This window comes from Phasianus colchicus, chromosome 18 (assembly GCF_987193195.1).
Source record: "Phasianus colchicus chromosome 18, bPhaCol1.hap1.1, whole genome shotgun sequence".
In the NCBI taxonomy this organism is placed as follows: domain Eukaryota; kingdom Metazoa; phylum Chordata; class Aves; order Galliformes; family Phasianidae; genus Phasianus; species Phasianus colchicus.
Window position 1 is genome coordinate 815,387 of NC_143453.1, and position 16,115 is coordinate 831,501.

Below are 16,115 nucleotides of genomic sequence, written 5' to 3' on the forward strand. Positions count from 1 at the left end.
ATAAGAAGATGCGGGCCTTTCCTTGAGAGTTACTAATCCTGTAGGCACCTACCTAGATGTGTTGCAGGCATTCAGATGAAACAGCAGAATGTTGTTCAGTAAGCAGAGATCCCTAGAACAAGTAGAGGTCCCCTGGATTTGATGTCAGAAAACCTTACCTGTTTGTTAACCTGGGAGGTTCGGAGAGCCTTCTTTTTAATATTCCCAACAGCTCTGGAGAAGTTGCAGTGCATAGGTAACTTCTGGCGTCTCCTTTCAGACTCTTTAAATTGAAGAAACGCTACAGGAATGTTCTGGACACTATGTTTGAGCTGTTCCCTAGGATGGCCAGGTACTGATTCACACTCTTTGATTGGAAAAAGGGGAGGGTGAAGTTTAGTGTCTAGGGCTGCTGTCCTTTTTTTTTTTTGAAGAAATTTGTAATGGGAAGCTCTTCTGGGACACCTCCTGCTTCTATGAAGATAAGTAAGAGTTGATGTTCAACTTTTCTACCCCCTGACTTTGGTGAAAGGGAGGCCCATTTGTGAGGAGCATTGGCGGCAGGAATGCACTCAATCCCAGGTGTTTCCTTGTCCTTCATACAGACACTTCAGAGCATTATTGTGAAATGGTGGGGCAGAAGGAGCTTGTTGTTCGAGAGAGGCATCTTTGGATGTTATTTTCTTGGAGCAGATCTGGGCAGAGCATTTTAGGTAGAGAGCATTGTTCTTGGCACTGTCCCAGCACCTAAGGATGTGGAGAGGGCAGAACTAGCGTGTTGGTTTTCTAATTAAACAAACTTCTCTCCACGGGTTTTCTAGCAGAAAAAATACAGGAAATCCAAGCTGTTCTATAACTTCTGCCTTGAGTGAGTGGAAAGTTCCTTGTCCAAAGACCTTTTGAATGAATGCACAAAGAACAGCAGGGTGATGCTGGCAGAGAGGGTGGTGTTTGGTTTTTCAATTCCGCTTCCTATCCCTTGGAAATTCCGTCCACAGCAATCAGCCTGTGACTTTGTATTTTCCCTGCCTTAGTAACTTCTCAGTGTTACAGAATTTGTGGGTTTTGCCTCCAGCCTAGGTTTAACCCTGCTGATCTTCTACTATTGCTTTGCCATCGTTGGCATGGAATTCTTCGCTGGTGTGGTCTACCCGAACTGCTGCAAGTGAGTGCTGCCAATCCATCCCTGTCTGCAGTGGGTTTGGTGCTAAGCTAGTAGTAGTGCCTCTGGCAGCCCTGTCTTCCTACGGGGAAAGGGCCAGAAAATGTGTCTGAGTGGGGCTCTGTAGCTAAGGCAATGAGCTGGGAAAATCTACGTGACGTGCTTCACTTCTCATGGTAAGATTGGATGAAATGGCTTTTACATTGCTTTTGGAAAGGAAAGATCTGACTGGTTTTAATGAGATCTGTATTGCTCCTCATCTAGATGTACTAGGAGAACTTTTTTCTGATATTGTAGCTAGGAATGATTTTAATTTCTGTTCTAAAGCAAAGTTAAGATTTTCATTTCTGTTGCACTAGGGCTGCCATATGTTACATATTTAGACCTAACTTTCTACACAACAAATTCACCTTGAATTCACCTCTTCTTAGAAGCTAAGCTGTCCTGTGCCCTTTGAATGTGATGGCAGACCATGTGGAAATGCTAATCTTTAAAGATGTGAGCCAACGAGACAAAAACATTCGAGTTCTCCGGTCTCGTGTTTGCTGAATGATTAGAAAGACTCTCTGTGGTTTGTGCTAAGCTCTGAGGGCTTTTTCTTAGAGAAATAAGTGTTAGCCAAGAGGTAGAAATTGCCACTCATCTCACCACCTTCTAAGCTTCTGTGTTTGGAACCCTGAGATATTGCTGCTCTCTTCTCATTCTTTGTCTTCTTCAACCAGCACAAGCACAGTGGCAGATTCATACCGCTGGGTGAACCACACGGTTGGCAACAGGACAGTTGTGGAAGAAGGTTATTACTATCTCAACAACTTTGACAACATTTTGAACAGCTTTGGTAAGGACAGTTTTTTCCCTAGCAAAGATTGTTCCCTAGTGCATCTGTGTTCCTGCAGAGCTGGATAGCAGCACTGCAAGGCTTGTGTAGACCTGGGACTCTCTAAGAGTTGTCCTAGCACACCTCAGACAGCATCCTTCTTTTCTGGACAATGTCAGCTGAGTAAGCTTTGTTGCTTTGCAACAAAGTCAAGACTCATCTCTTAAAAGCCAATGTGAAGCAAGCACATCTGTTCTGACTGGTAAGCAGACCAGATTTCCAGAAATGTTTAAGGAGGCCTTCAGCTTACTGCCCTTCTGCAGGGCTAGCAGTAATGCTAATATATTTATTTAAACTGATAAAGAATAATATGAATCTGGTGATTATTCTTAACAATTCTTCTTAATGCGTGAGTAGAGATATTTATCTCCTGGGAATTTCAGAGCTCTCCATACTCTGTTGGAATAGGGTCAGGGCTCTTTCTGACTGTGAAGAAACACAGATTAAGCCGTGTTCCTGTTTCTATGTGTCTACTCTCTTTTGTCATCAATGGGAGGATGACAAATCGCAGTGATGAGGGCCTGCAGTCTGTATCTGGAATTGCTGGCTGCGTTGAAGCTTGGTATCTTGCTTCAGTCTTCCCTGTCAAGTCCCTTATTTAGAAATTCTAAAGCAGGTCAGGTTGGATAAAGCAATTGTCTTTATTTTTCTCTTACTTGTATGCAGTTACACTGTTTGAGTTGACAGTCGTCAATGATTGGTACATAATCATGGTAAGTAAACCTCAGCTACAAACAGCACAGTCTCTTGCCAGTTGAGCTTGATCTGTCATGCCACCACTGCTTTCTTCCCCTTGCATTTGGAAATGGGCAGGATTAGTCCCAACACTGTCACTTGCTGTGGTCGTGTGATCCTTTTAATCCCTGGGTGATATTTGACCTCTGTGACATGCCACCTGATATGTTTCTTATTGAACTTGACCAGCCCTCAGGCTGAATTTCGCAATCTGGACAAGTGCAGTCACGCTATATTCCAGTTTATCCCTCTGCTGTCCAGGCTGTATTCTCATAGTAGCAATGGTTCATACAGCCACAGGCCTTAAGTGTTCGCTCTGTTTGCATATAGGATCATTTTGCCTTTAGAGACAGATTACCTGCAAGACCCAGTGGAGCACTGAGCATTGTGCAGGCAGCCTCTGGTGTTAGCTATGGAGCCACGAGTATGAGATAGATGGACGGTATTTATGCTGCCTTACTTCTGTTTGCAAGCAGTTTTCAACAAGCTCTCCCTTCTTATGCGTAGTGGTAACTTTTTTCCTGTCTTATCTAGGAAGGTGTGACATCTGAAACCACTCACTGGAGTCGCCTCTATTTCATGATCTTCTATATTGTGACCATGGTAAGTTTCTGAAGATGCTTCCTGTATCAAATTGGGGCTGAGGAGAAACAGCTTTTACTGTGTTGCAGGGGGCGCTTCCATCCCTAAATGAGCACAGCTTTGTTTCTCTGCATAATGTCTTCCAGAAAAAGGCGTGAGCCCACATCACTTGCAGGAAGTTACATTTATGAGCACTGACAGAGTTGGTGCTGCACAACTCTGGGTCTGGGTAAAGACTAGGGCAGCACAGCCTTTTTCTGGCCTGTTTGTGATTGACTGCCACCGGTTGACTTTCAGGCAGATGTGTGAACTGGGATGCGTGCATCTTGGAGCACCAGGAGCTGAAGCATAGACCAAAATGCTCAGCTTTCTGTTGTTGAACTGGACTGCAAGAATTCCCCAGCAGCAGCCTCCTGATCATATGTGTTCATGTCCTCTCCCAGGTGGTGATGACAATCATTGTGGCATTTATTCTGGAGGCTTTTGTCTTCCGCATGAACTACACTCGGAAGAACCAAGATTCAGAAGGTTAGAACTGAGGACTGGCTGACCCAAACATTGCATCTTCTCTTTGGTGTCTTATGTCTTAAGTTCTTGACAGAGAGTGGTGAGGTGCTGGAACAGCTGCCCAGAGAGGCTGTGGATGCTCCATCCATCCCTGGAGGCCAGGTTGGATGGGGCCCTGGGCAGCCTGGGCTGCTATGAAATGTTGATGGCCCTGCATGTGGCAGGGGGACTGGAGCTTGATGATTCTCGAGGCCTTCCAACCCAAACCATTCTGTGATTATGTCTGGAGGAGAGAATCGGTTGACTAGCAAAGACCAGATTTTTAATTTTTTTTTTTTTTAAAGCCTGAATTCCTAAGCTCATTCTTATCTTTTTGTATGATATTTCTATCTGACCTTTCTGTTCTGCCCATCACTTCTCCCTGCCCTGCATGCAGAGCAAGGAATGCTGCCTATTGAGTCCTCTTTGTCTCCCAGTTGTACTTGGACTGGTGACATACGCTGGGTTTGGATGTACCTTTTTGAACCTTTTAAGAACAGACTGTGACTGGTCTCTCCATCCTGTCACACCTCTGTGAGTCATCACTTCCTCACTGTCCTTTGTCCCCTGAGCTGTGCATTTTTAGCTTCAAGGCCTGCTAATTTAGGTACCATCAACATATTAATTTCTTGAAGGCCTTCCCTGATATTCCCAGGAGATTTGCACCCAGACTTTTCAAACATTGTGTAAACTAATCTTAATTCTTTACAATTTTCTGCAGAGAGAAGGTGTAGCTACTGCACTTTGATACACCAGAGAATCTTCTTTGCAGAAAGATGCAGTGGAGGCCCCAGTCACAGGAATGGCTGTGATTGGCTCATCTGATCTTTCTTAGGTGCCAGAAGATCCAAATACGTGGTGTCATGTCAGTAGGAGCCAGGCATTATTAGTTTCAGAACCATTCCTCGTCCTGATCCTTCAGGTACCCAGTTTGAAGGGTGCAGTGAAAGGCGTTAGTTAACATTTACTTCTCAAGCTGTGTTGGGCAGCTGAAGGCCAAGAGGCAGCAATTAGTGTTTGATTGTTTGTTTTGCTAGTTAGCTTGCAGGTGGCAAAAAGCTACAAGGCTTTAATACATCAGGCTCCCTGGTATCTTAAAAGCTGAGACATGCTTGCTGACCCTACACACTAATTTTCTTCATCCCTCTCTTGTTGGAGAACAAGGACATATGTGCTCTAGTCAAAAAAGTGGATGTAGACTGTGCCTGATGTCCCACTTGGGCCTGCTTGCTTTGCCTTCCAGGGTCATGGAAGCAACATTCATCTTGCTGACTTCTCTTCCTCTTTCTTTTTCTTGCCTGTCCAGAAGACAATGGCATTGTGCTGGAGAAGGAGATCTCCAAAGAGGAAGTGATTGGGATAATTGAGCTGTACAAGCGGAATTCAGCTGCCACTGAAACTTCTCAGCTGCAGAAGATCATTTCGCAGATGGATAAACACGGGGTAAGAGGAAACCCATAATGTAGGTTCTTGGCTTGAAGGGAAGAAGGCACACCAGGCCCGCAGGTACCTTTTTGCTGTCTTCCAGAGGAAATCTGTGTGCATCTTTGTCATGTTTAGAGCTGAGCTGCAAAGAGGAACTGTGTGGAAATGGCACAGAGTTGTTCTGCCCTGGAAAAGTCTCAGCTAAATGTCCCTGACAAGGATTCGTTACAGCCTGCAAACTTCACACAGAGCTGTCCTGGCCCAGTACTGGCTGGAAAGAGAATATTTATCTTTCTCCAGAAAAGCCACGGTCTTATTCTCCTGCCTCTCCTTCTGTCCATCGTACGCTTAGGCCCAGACAGTCCTGAAGCATAATGCAACAGTGTGTTCATATTGATCCAAACACCAGCTTTCTGTTCTCTGCATCATTGCTTACTCTTTCATTCCAGGGCAGGATGGACAATTGGAAAGATGAGCTGACCTGGCTAACTGCTCTTGTGTCTGAGAACTGCTGGCTTTTGCATCTGAGAGGAGTTTAAATGATTGTTTTAATAACAACTATTGTATTTGTGCATCCTTTATGCAGAGTGCCAGTGCTGCAGTCCCTTAGTGGATCTTTATTTACTTTGGTTGGCTTGGTAGTTAAATGTTGAGTTCTTGTTCACATAGAATAGTGATAATGATGCTACTTAGAAACAGATTTCAAGTTAACCAAAGGATGATGTCTTCATCCTTTGCCTTGCAGTGGAGTATGGAATGATGGTGTGGAGTTTCTTTGGTTCTCAGTGCTGTTCAGTTGACTCATAGGCAGAGAGTAATTCATAACTCAGCCCTCTGCTTGTGTGATCTAAAAAGTCTAGACCTGTGGTATGTGCTAAGCAACTGAGACCTGAAATTGTTCTAAGCTGAGATCTTCCTTTGGAATGTTGGGTTTGAGCCTTGTTCCAGACGGTATGTTCTTCTGACAAAACTGAGTGCCCCTGACACAACTGTGTCCATTTGAGCTGGTCTCCTGCAGCACTTTGTAGCCTTCAGGGATCCCTGCAGCGAAATACATCTCAGCCTGGAGCAGATGCCTACGTTTAGTCAGGTGATGTGTGCTCTAAAATACCATTGTCTCCTGGCAATGAGAAGAGCCTGGAGCAGCCTAAGCTCTCCAGTGGGTGACAGACTGAAGCTCCAGCACAGCTCTTGTGAGTTGCTCAGTGACTGACGAATGCCATCTTTGTGTTCATCTCCTCCTTCCCCCCAACTCCTTAGCAAGTGTCCACGCTCTTTCTGGGACGCAGATCAAGGACCAAGAGTGACTTAAGTATGAAGATGTATGAGGAAGAGATCCAGGTATGTGGGTGTAAGTTGGAAATACCAGTAAACCTCTGTCATTAACAGAACACTTCATGCTGCCTAGAATAACAAACTGACATTTCTAAACGCAGGAGGCGTTTTCCCTCTGAGATGCGGCTCTATGAAAGGAGCAGGCAGTAGATGAATTGTGCTTCAGATTCTTTAGTGCTGGTGTTGAGGGGCTTTCTTAAACTTGTCACAGTCTCCTCAGTGGGTTCAGGAGCCCAGCTGTGTTGATGACATGCATCAGCAGTGGCAGTAACAGTGCTGGCTGCATGTACGTGCTCAGCTTGCTCAGCTTACCCGCACTCGTGAAGGTGGGCATTGGTTGCTGGGCTAATAGCATGTGCACGGAGTGTTCCTGGGCCTTGGCTGCATGAAGCTAATTTGTTAAGGCGCTGGAATGTGATTGTGTTTGAGCTTGGCTTCTGTTGCACAGACACGCCCAAGTGCTCTGCAAAGGCCAGTTGTTCCTTCAGAATAGCAGGCTAATGAAGATGGGAAACGTTTACATCAGCTGATTCTCTGGATTGTTTAAGGCACTGCCTTAAGTGTTCTTTGAGGTTAGGAGCCTTATGCCATGAATTTGGTTACTGTTAAAAGGTCACGGACTAGTATAATGATTAGCAATGAAGGCATTAATTTCAAAACCATTAGAATATTTCCTTTGTCCCCTGGCCAGCTAGCTTGGGGATGAGTCTTCAGTCCTGCTAACAAAAATAAGCACACTAATCGTGTGGAGCTGGATGGTAATCTGCAGTGAAGCTCCCTGCTTCTTGTGCTTGGTCTCTGACGCAGGGATGTAATGTCCTGTAATACCCTGGTGCAACTTTGTGAGCCGCAGATGTCACTGTGATGTCAGTGTGACAGTCCCTGGGCGACATCTGAGTGTGATGTTTCCTTGCTCTGGTTTGTCAGACCTGACATCTCAGCTAGCTGTAGCTGAGCCACGGCTTCTCCTTCTTGTCCAGGCTGTGAATGCTGATATGTGAGTGCACCCTTCGTGGCTGTGCTGTGGTTGATGAGGTTGTTTATGTAGGCCATAAACAGGGCCTTGAAAAAAGCCCCTCTGTCTGAGCACACAGACTGGGGTCCTGCTGGTGGCCACGTGGCAGCTTTGGGGCAGAGACTGATCTGTTCTGATCTTCTGTCACAGGAATGGTATGAGGAACATTCCAGAAAAGAGGAATCCCAGATACCATTGCAAGAGTCTGCATCTGCTTCCCAGAGCTCTCTGAAGCCCCTGAGCCTCCGACAACGTTCCCAGACCGTCATCTAGGCCTGGCTAGTGCAAGCTGCCTTCTATGCAATAACCTAGAGTATTACTTCACAGCATATATGTTGGGGTGATGTATATAGATCTGTTCCATGAACTGGTTGGTGTTAGGGATAAAAGCTCTTCCGTTAAGCGCAAAAAAGCAGGTGGACTCTGCTACAACCAGACTGAGCACGGTGCTGTGCTCAGCACAGAGCGACCTTCTGGACAGAAATGGAGACCTTCTTCCTCTGAGCTGCTTCCCAAGCTCAAGCCTGCTGTTTGTCTTAGCAGTAACAGACCCTGCGGGAAAGGGATGTGTAATCCATTAACAGCAGGAAATGCGCTGAGGCTACATGCTTACAATTTAAAAAAGAAAAAAAAAAAAAGGCCCTTTTTGAAGGTCTGCTACACTTAAAGGGTACTATTAACCTAGGAATAAAAGATCAGGGAGGGAGGTGGTTTTTGCTTGGTGTTTTGTTTCTGTTGTTTTTTTCCTCTCTGCCCTCCTTTTGCAAAGCAAGAGGAGGTGCTATGGAGCTTCAGCACTGGTGGAGAGCAGTCTGCCTTTTCCCTCTTCTTGGTACACCTGGACGCACTCCCTGCAGTAGATTCAGTTCTGACTGTTGAATTTAGCTGTCCCTAAGCCGTTCTGTGGCAGCTGGTGAGGGGCAGAAATCTTGTTGCATTATGACCATAGTGGGGACAGGAATTTAGGCAGACAAACTTTTTGCCATGGCTGTCCAGTGTTTGCATCTCTGCAGGTCGGTTATGCCCACGGCACTGCCTGGTATCAGAATCACCTCTGTAAACCCCTCAGCTCTCATCTTCGTAGGGAAGGGTGAGCTCTGTCACTTAGCCACCTGCTTGTAAATGGCAAGTCTTTGGTCATTAATTCATGACTGGGAAGGAGAGGACTTTGCAGCTCCAAACCTGTGGCTTATTTCTGCTTGGGGCTGAAACTTATGGATAGGGAGTCCATCAAACAGTATTGCTTGTTAGCCCTCAGGTAGGTCGTTGCTTTGTTTAACAGGAGGGTCAGTCAGCACAGCAGCATTCCTCCTCCCTCGTTCTCACCCATGCAGAACTGTTCCTCGAGCTGGCAAGTGCTGACTGGGTCAGATCTTAGGAGGATCCTCTGCTGAAGGGCTTTATTGTTCCTTTGAATTCTGGATGCAGAACTGTGAAGGACAACAATTCTTCTCATTTGTCTGCTTTTCAGTGTCTGGCATGGAGGCTGCTGGACCAGGTAGCTGGGAGAGGAGGAAGGAGGGGAAAAGGGCTCCTTGGCCAGCTCTGACATGTAAATTCTGGGATCGTGGCAGGTTGCTTCATCTCTTGTGTTTCATTATTGCAAAGTGGTGACAGCCTGTCTCTGAGTTCCTTTCTTATCCTGTCACCACAGAAAGTGCTGAGAGTGAAGATTGTCAGCATGGAGGTTCCCCATACCTCTTCCTGTTTGATCTTTTCTCAGGTTCAGATTACAGTGGATGTGGCAGGGATGGGAGGCTTTAACCTTCCTTTGGGTGAGCGGGGTGATGGGATGTAGGGAATGGGCACACATCCCAAGTACCTGTTTTTTTTCCTAAATAGAACCAGCACATGGCTTAAGGACAGGGGTACAGGACTGACCCTATATGGGCGCACAGAGAACATTTTTGGGAAACGATGAGATTTTTCAGAGGCAGGCAACGTGATGTGTGCTCCTCTTCTCTGAACAGCCACGTTCCCTGGGTGCCTCAGGGCAGCTCTTTTTTTCTCCTCTGGGCTCTGCAGGTGGTATGAAAGTAATTCTGAGCTGAACCATGAAGGACCTTAAAGGGCTATTTTCCAAACCATAAATTTGACCACAAATTAATGAGCAGTGCAGTGTTTGTCTTGCAGTTGCTCTGCGTGGGACTGCAGACTGGGAGACTTACCTGCGTTAATCCTGGGGCTGGGGGAAATGTTTCCAGGTTATGGGCAGGATGAGCATTGAGAAGGTTAGAAAAGGAAGTGTGGCTTTGTTTAAAGTCTTTGTCACCGTGGCAGGGCTCTCACTGACCTGTTCTGGAGCTGCAGCTTTATGCTGTGCTGCAGAGGCACTGACCCACTCATGTGGGAGCAGGGCTCTGGTGTGGGGAACAGCACTGAAGCCCCTGGGCTATGGGGCTCGGGTGCTGCTTTTCTGGCTTTATGCTGAGATGTGGGTTTGCCCCCGTGTACACAGTATTATTTTTTAAGCAAGGAAGATCACAGAAGTTTACTTCTTTGGAAGGAAAAGAAGTAAGAAGTTTTAGTATGGGGCCTCCCCTACTATTTGCTCTTCCTCCCCACCTTACCCACAGACTAACGACAATCATTTTGTAGGGAATGAGGGAGGAACACAGGAGGGTTTTGTATGCTGGTCTTTTGTTTATAAAGATAATTTTATGGATGTGTCTGTAAAATGTTCTCTAGATTTTTCAAGCACACTAATAAAGAGCATCCTCAGCTTTAGAGGCAGCAGCTTGCTTTCCTCCTGCCTGCTGTTTCAGAAGCAGGGCTCGGTTTCAGTTTACAGATTGCCACATCCTCTGCAGAGGAACTGTGCCTGCCCTCTCTCTCCAGTGGCGGCTGCTTGCAGGAGTACTCGTCACATGCATGAATTCTTGCTCCTGGCCCTTGCCAGCTCCCAGCCTGCTTCTTTCTGTGCCCCTGACAGTTTTTCTCTCTGTTACCACAATACTTTCAAACTTACGTTTTGCTTTTATAGCTACCCCCGAGGGGCAGGAGGGGCTGCAGAAGCTGTTGCTCCTTCACCTCGGTGTCTGTGCTGCGTGATGCTTGTTGGAAGCTGGGGCTGGCTGTGGTAAATCCAGGGCAGAGCCAATAGCAGCCAGCAAACAGCACCTGAATTCTTGTGAAAGCACTTACACAGCCAGAGAACGGAGGAAGGATCTGGGCCCGGAAGGAAAGAGGAGCAGGCTAGGAGAGCCTGAAAGCTGCCAGCAGCAGAGTGCTGCTTGTGCAGCTGCCCCCTGTCCCCACAGAGTAGCACTGGGCCAACCACAGCAGTGCAACCCCGCATCAGGACCAGTGGCTGTAGTCAGGGCAGACCCATGTAACGTGCTGCTGTGACAGCAACTTCAGCTGCATGTGACTGCTGTTGGGAAACGTGCAGACACTAACCCCAGAGGAAACTGTGGCCCCAGGCAGTGCTGCATGGCCTCTGCCTCACCACAAGCAGCCCCAGGTCCTCCCTGCAGTCCAGCCCTGCACACCCCGCTTCACAGCAAACACCACCCGTGGAGGCTGTGTAGTTTTTAATTGCAAGTTATCCGTTCTTACAGTGTCTAAACCTAGTTTTGCCAGAGGCTGTCGGGCACGTAAGAGCCTCCAGATATTAAGTCCTTTGCTACAGCTCTGTGCACCCTCTGAGTATCTTAAATTCAGGTTGAAAAGTATTGCTTTAAAAAAAAAAAAAAAAAAAACAACGGCTCATTATCAGCTTTGCGTGCATGAAGCCCAAGAACTGCTCTGGTGCTTTGCCTCACCTTAACACCTCTGGTTGCTCTTTCAATTCACCTGCTGAAGGCTTGCTGCCCCTTGCAATGACAGACGTTCCCAAAGTTGCACTCAAGCCTTTACTTTCCAGTTTTCCCACAACGCACAGCTGCCAGCCCCCAAGGAGCCCAGATGGGGAGATGAAGGGGTGTCCTAGCGCATGCTCCCCTGCGGCTGCTCCAGTCCTGTGCCCTGGGGCAGCAGCCAATCAAGCCTTTACCCTCATCCTTGTTCAGAGACACCCCAAGTTAAACGAAGTTCAACAGAACGGAGCGAGGAGATGGCTAGTGCTTAACAAATCCTCTTTCTTTCCCAAAACACAACCAGCTCTCTCTCCAGAGAGCAAATGTGTGGCCCCGCGGGCTGCGGCAGGGCAGGGATGGGGCCCTGCAGCGCTCAGGTGGGAACCAGGTGGATCACCTGGAATTCGGTGAGCAGGGCCACGCAGAGAAAGGCCAAGTAGTAGAGGATGAGGCAGGTGCCGTACGCCCTGCCCAGCTGGAAGCACTGTGCTGGTACCGCCACGAAGGAGAACACCAGGCTCAGTCCCAGGGCCCCAGCCAAGATCCACACCAGCAGGCTGTCAGGTTCCAACTGATGGAGAGACAGAGGATGCCAAGTGACGAGGGGATCCTGTCAGTGCCAGCCCCACCACACTGCGGCCTCACCTTCACCACCATCTGGCTGCTGGTCATCTGCAGCAGGCAGCCCAGCCCCACGCCCACCAGAATATCTGAGGGCAGTTCAGGGTGAAGAATGGCATGGCATCCCCCCCAGCCCTGGCAATGGGGACAGCACCATCCCTCTCTCCCAGCCTGCATAAGGCCAAAGTCTAGACTGCTTGAGGACAGGTGGCTGTGTCATGGTCTGGGGCACCCTGGGGAGGCACAGCCTCTTCCCCTCCCTCCCTGTGGCAGACTCCAGGATGGATCCTGCGCAGCTCAGGTCTCCTAGAAGCAGGCCCAAGTAGCACCCCACCCCCAGCACCCAGCTCCCCAAAGGATACTGAAGATGATGCCTCCAAAGCAGGCAGAGAAGGCCATGCGGGGGTATCCCTGCCGTGCCATGGTGAGGTCAGAGAAGGTGTCTGCAGGACAAGAACAGGAGATGCTGGGGCCCCTGCATCCCACTGAGGTACAGTGTGCCACAAAGGCAGATAACACGGGGCTCTTACCTCCAATGCTGTTGCCCCAGGCCAGCAAGGTCAGGCCCAGCACAGTGTTGCTCAGCTCAAAGATGATACCCAGGGTCCTCAGGACGTTCACCAGCTCCGTGGCTGCTGCATTGATCCACATAGCACTGGCCAGGAACCCGAGGAAGGCGAATACCTGCCGGGACCAGGTGAGCTGGACCCTGGCTGCACCGGGACCTGGCTGCACACTCTTGGGGCAATGGAGGCATGGTCCTTGCCCACATGGTGCTCGGGGCCAGGGGCACCTTACGCAGTGGGATTTGGGTGGCTCTTCGTTGCGTGTGGTCACAAAGATGATGATGGCCAGGACGGAGCCAGACAGTGCCACCAGTGCCCAGACTGGGAAGATGCCCTGGATCTGATACAGCCCATCTGCATCAGGGACAGAGAGGGCAACTGTGTGGCCCCACAGGCTGGGCAGGACCTCACCAGCCTGGGGGCACAGCACTGAGCCTTGTCCCCTGAAGCCAGCGCTCTCCTCCCCTGTTTCTTTCCCGAGACCTGGATAGAGGGGCCCCAAGAAGCTCAGTGCCGGGCCATGGCTGCAGTGACACAACGGGAGCCCCCCACCCTGCTAGGAGAACCAGGGGAGATGGAGAGAGGAGGCAACCCCACAGCAAGCCAGGCCTCCAGCATGGGGCTTTGGGGCCTTCCCAGTCTCAGCCCCTCCTCAGGGCTGTGAGGGTACCACAGGCTCTTACAGGCCCCCGACTTGAGGGTGAGGATGCAGGTCAGGGGCCCGGTGATGATGTGCAGGCAGTTGAGAGGTCTCTTCCAGTTCAAGTCATCCTTGTCAGGGTCCACCACAGGCACGGTGAACAGCAGTACCAGCTCCACAGGGATCTGGGAGGAGGGGATTGTGAGTGCCGCACCCCCCAGCACAGTGCCCTTCTCCCATCCTGCATCCCTGCTCACCTTGAGCACCTTGAAGAGCCGCCAGTACCAGGGCTTCCTCCTCCACTTTTGCTTGTCCAGGGGGTTGAGGGCAGTGCCAAGAATGTGCAGCGAGGAATCGCGGTAGGGCAGCAGGGGCCGGTACTCCTCACCTGTGTGGGGCCACAGGGCTGCGCTCCGCAAGACTCCCCCCACCCGATCCACCGCTGGAGACGACCCCACAGCCCACCCTACCGTAGTCCCCGCAGTTGGTGCCCGAGGACTCCCGTTCCTCAGCTTCTGTCCGTATGGCTGGGAGGGAGCAAGGAGAAAGTGGGGGTGCCGAGGGATTCCTCCCGGCACCGCAGAGCGCTCCTTACCTGGCTCCCACGGCCCGGGTTGGGGCAGCCCATCCCCACGCTGCCAGCGGTGAATCCAGGTGCACAGCACCACAGCGAAGACGTAGAAGACGTAGAGCCCCAGGTACCCTGCCATGGGGCCAGAGAGGTTATGGGACCCCTGGGCTGCCGCACCAGCCCCCGCCCTGCCGCGGTGCTCACCGAGAGCCTCCCCCAGTGTGATGCGGCCAAAGTAGAGGATCAGGAAGGTGAGAAAGACGGCCACCATGTAGAAGATGATGTCCCGGAGGAAGGGCCTGGAGGCAGCTGAGAAGGGCTTCACCAGGGCAATGCCGCCGGCCACCACCGTGGTCACAAAGATGCCGGCGCCTGCCAACGCAACGCAGCCCATCAGCGGGGTCCCATGCCCCCAGCCCCTTTTGGCCAGCACAGCTCTCACCAAAGACAGCCCCGACCGCTAGCCCAGCCGTGCGCGGGTCGGAGAATGCCACCACAGCACTGAAGACGTCCGGGGCCCCATTGCCGAAGGCCAGGAAGGTGACACCATGGAGAGCGGGCGTCAAGGAGTGTCCCACCGCACCGGGTCCCCGTCACCCCCCCCCCACCCCAATCCGCAGGAGGCCAAGGATACTGCCACGTTGTGGGACAGCTTCAGCGTGGTGGAGATGGCCGACAGGTTGGGGCAGAAGCTGGAAGAGCACAAAGAGGGGTGACAGGGGCACGGAGCCGCAGCGCCGGACCATTCTTCGCTCTGCGCGGCCCCGGCACTACTCACAACTTCTCCGCCGTCACGCCGAGGATGACGAAGAGGTAGAGGAGCCAAAGCACCTGCGGGCGGAGAGGTGCCGCGTCGCCCGTGGCCGAGCATCTCCCAACCGGGGCCGCCCGCCCACCTCCCCCCGTCCACGCGCTCACGTAGAGGCCGACGGGCAGCGGGAGAAGCGCGGCGGGGAAGGCGCAGAACGCTCCGCCGAGATAGTCGAGGAAACCGTCGTCCAGGCGGCAGTCCGGGGTGCTGCGCACGAAGCGGCACCGCTCGGAGCTGTTGCGCTTCCGCACCTCCCGGCACTGCGGGAAGAGCCGCGTGTCCCACACGCGTCCCCAGCGGGCGGGCGGCGCTCACCCTGGGGTCGCGGCCGCTTCCGTCCCTGCCTCGCTTTCCCCCTCCGTCCCACGTCCGTGGGGCGTCGACGGAGGTCGACGCAAGGGCAGGACCCGTCACCCCGCCGCCTCGCGTCCCCACTCACGTCCACGCCCCGGTCGTGTCCCGCGCCGTCATCCCGGGTCCCCGCGTCCAGAGCCGCCGGCGGCCCCGAGCGCTGGGACCCGTCGTGCCCCGCCAGCGCCCCGGCCACGCTCAGCGCCCCGGCCACACGCAGCGCCCACAGCGGCCCCATCGCATCCACGGCTCGGGGACAACTCGGGCTTCGGGGTGCGGGGGCTATTGCACGCGACGGGCGGGAGCCATGGCCAGGGGAAGAGACGGGGACAGGAGCAGGAGTGGAAATACGAACGGAAAGAGAAAACGGGGATAGAAATAGGAATAAAAACGGGAGAGGGAAATGGAAATGTAAAACAGAAGTAGGGTTAGAAATAGATCTAAAAATACAAACAGAAATAGGAATTAAAAGAGGCCACGGGCTGCGGCTTGGTTACCAGCCCCGGCGCTGGACCGAGCCGCCACGTCCCCGCTCCGCTCCCGCGGGAGGAGGAAAGCGAAGCCGAGCGCGGCACGGGGCACCGCGGGGGAACCCAAATCCAGGGGATGGCGGCAACCCAACGAGCGGCAAGGACGAAGTACCGCTGGGGCCGGGGCCGGGGCTGCTGAGGCTACCCGGGAACCCTCCCGCCCCGCCCCGCCCCGCCCCGCCCCGCCGTGTCACGCAGCCCCGCCGCCGTGCACGGGCAGCTGATTTCCCCCTCGCCTTAAAGGGGCCGCCACCCTCCGCTCTTAAAGCGACAGCGCCTGTCTGTGGCACAGGAAGAAGGGGGGCGGGGGACCACTCGGCAGAGCCCCCGCCGCCCGGCACTCTCAGGGCACCGCGCTCGGCGTGGCTGTGGGCGCGGGGCCGTAGGTCGGCTTGGCGGCGTCGCGCCGCCGACACGAGTGTGCCAGGTGTCGGGTGGGCACCCGCGGGGGGTCGGGGTGCGACCGGGCGGGTAACGCAGGACCGGGCCGAGGGAGCCGCGTGCTCCCCGCGGGTGGGGGGGCTCCGAGCCCTCTGCCCCCGCTTGGCGCCTCCCGGGGACTTTGCCCGCCG

General features: G+C 52.1%; 2 protein-coding genes across 8 annotated transcripts in view; one reads left to right on the top strand and one right to left on the bottom strand.

The window, feature by feature from the left end:
* Positions 1-10,383, top strand: part of TPCN1 (two pore segment channel 1) — a 52,451-nt gene extending 42,068 nt beyond the window's left edge. For all 4 annotated transcript variants that reach the window (XM_031592075.2, XM_090120790.1, XM_090120789.1 and 1 more), the window contains exons 19-27: positions 260-331; positions 1,055-1,144; positions 1,864-1,979; positions 2,685-2,731; positions 3,288-3,356; positions 3,779-3,863; positions 5,188-5,324; positions 6,567-6,647; positions 7,807-10,383. In XM_031592075.2, coding sequence (XP_031447935.1) covers positions 260-331; positions 1,055-1,144; positions 1,864-1,979; positions 2,685-2,731; positions 3,288-3,356; positions 3,779-3,863; positions 5,188-5,324; positions 6,567-6,647; positions 7,807-7,929 — 820 coding nt within the window. In that variant the 3' untranslated portion in view covers positions 7,930-10,383. The remainder of the gene's footprint in view (positions 1-259; positions 332-1,054; positions 1,145-1,863; positions 1,980-2,684; positions 2,732-3,287; positions 3,357-3,778; positions 3,864-5,187; positions 5,325-6,566; positions 6,648-7,806) is intronic.
* A 926-nt stretch (positions 10,384-11,309) lies between these two features.
* SLC8B1 (solute carrier family 8 member B1) lies at positions 11,310-15,697 on the bottom strand. Of its 4 annotated transcripts, XM_090120791.1 has the most exons (15): positions 15,102-15,697; positions 14,770-14,922; positions 14,630-14,682; positions 14,485-14,543; positions 14,294-14,398; positions 14,056-14,223; positions 13,876-13,983; positions 13,751-13,807; positions 13,538-13,668; positions 13,324-13,465; positions 12,873-12,994; positions 12,605-12,758; positions 12,437-12,517; positions 12,099-12,163; positions 11,310-12,024 (listed from the first exon to the last, which is right to left on the bottom strand). In XM_090120791.1, the coding sequence occupies exons 1-15, from the start codon at positions 15,249-15,251 to the stop codon at positions 11,827-11,829; spliced, it is 1,746 nt and encodes a 581-aa protein (XP_089976917.1). In that variant the 5' UTR covers positions 15,252-15,697; the 3' UTR covers positions 11,310-11,826. The 4 variants fall into 4 exon arrangements, with proteins under 4 accessions (XP_089976917.1, XP_089976919.1, XP_089976918.1 ...); XM_090120793.1 differs by lacking the exon at positions 14,770-14,922; XM_090120792.1 differs by lacking the exon at positions 13,751-13,807.
* Between the last annotated feature and the right edge of the window lie 418 nt (positions 15,698-16,115).

Bases quoted from the DNA above. Each gene is read 5' to 3' on its own strand.
- SLC8B1 (XM_090120791.1), bottom strand. From the start codon at position 15,251: ATGGGGCCGCTGTGGGCGCTGCGTGTGGCCGGGGCGCTGAGCGTGGCC. The intron at 14,683-14,769 runs GTGAGCGCGTGG...CTCCGCCCGCAG, and splicing joins CGCTGCCCGTCGGCCTCTAC to GTGCTTTGGCTCCTCTACCT. The intron at 13,808-13,875 runs GTAAGGAGCGCT...GCTCCCTCCCAG, and splicing joins ACCCGGGCCGTGGGAGCCAG to CCATACGGACAGAAGCTGAG.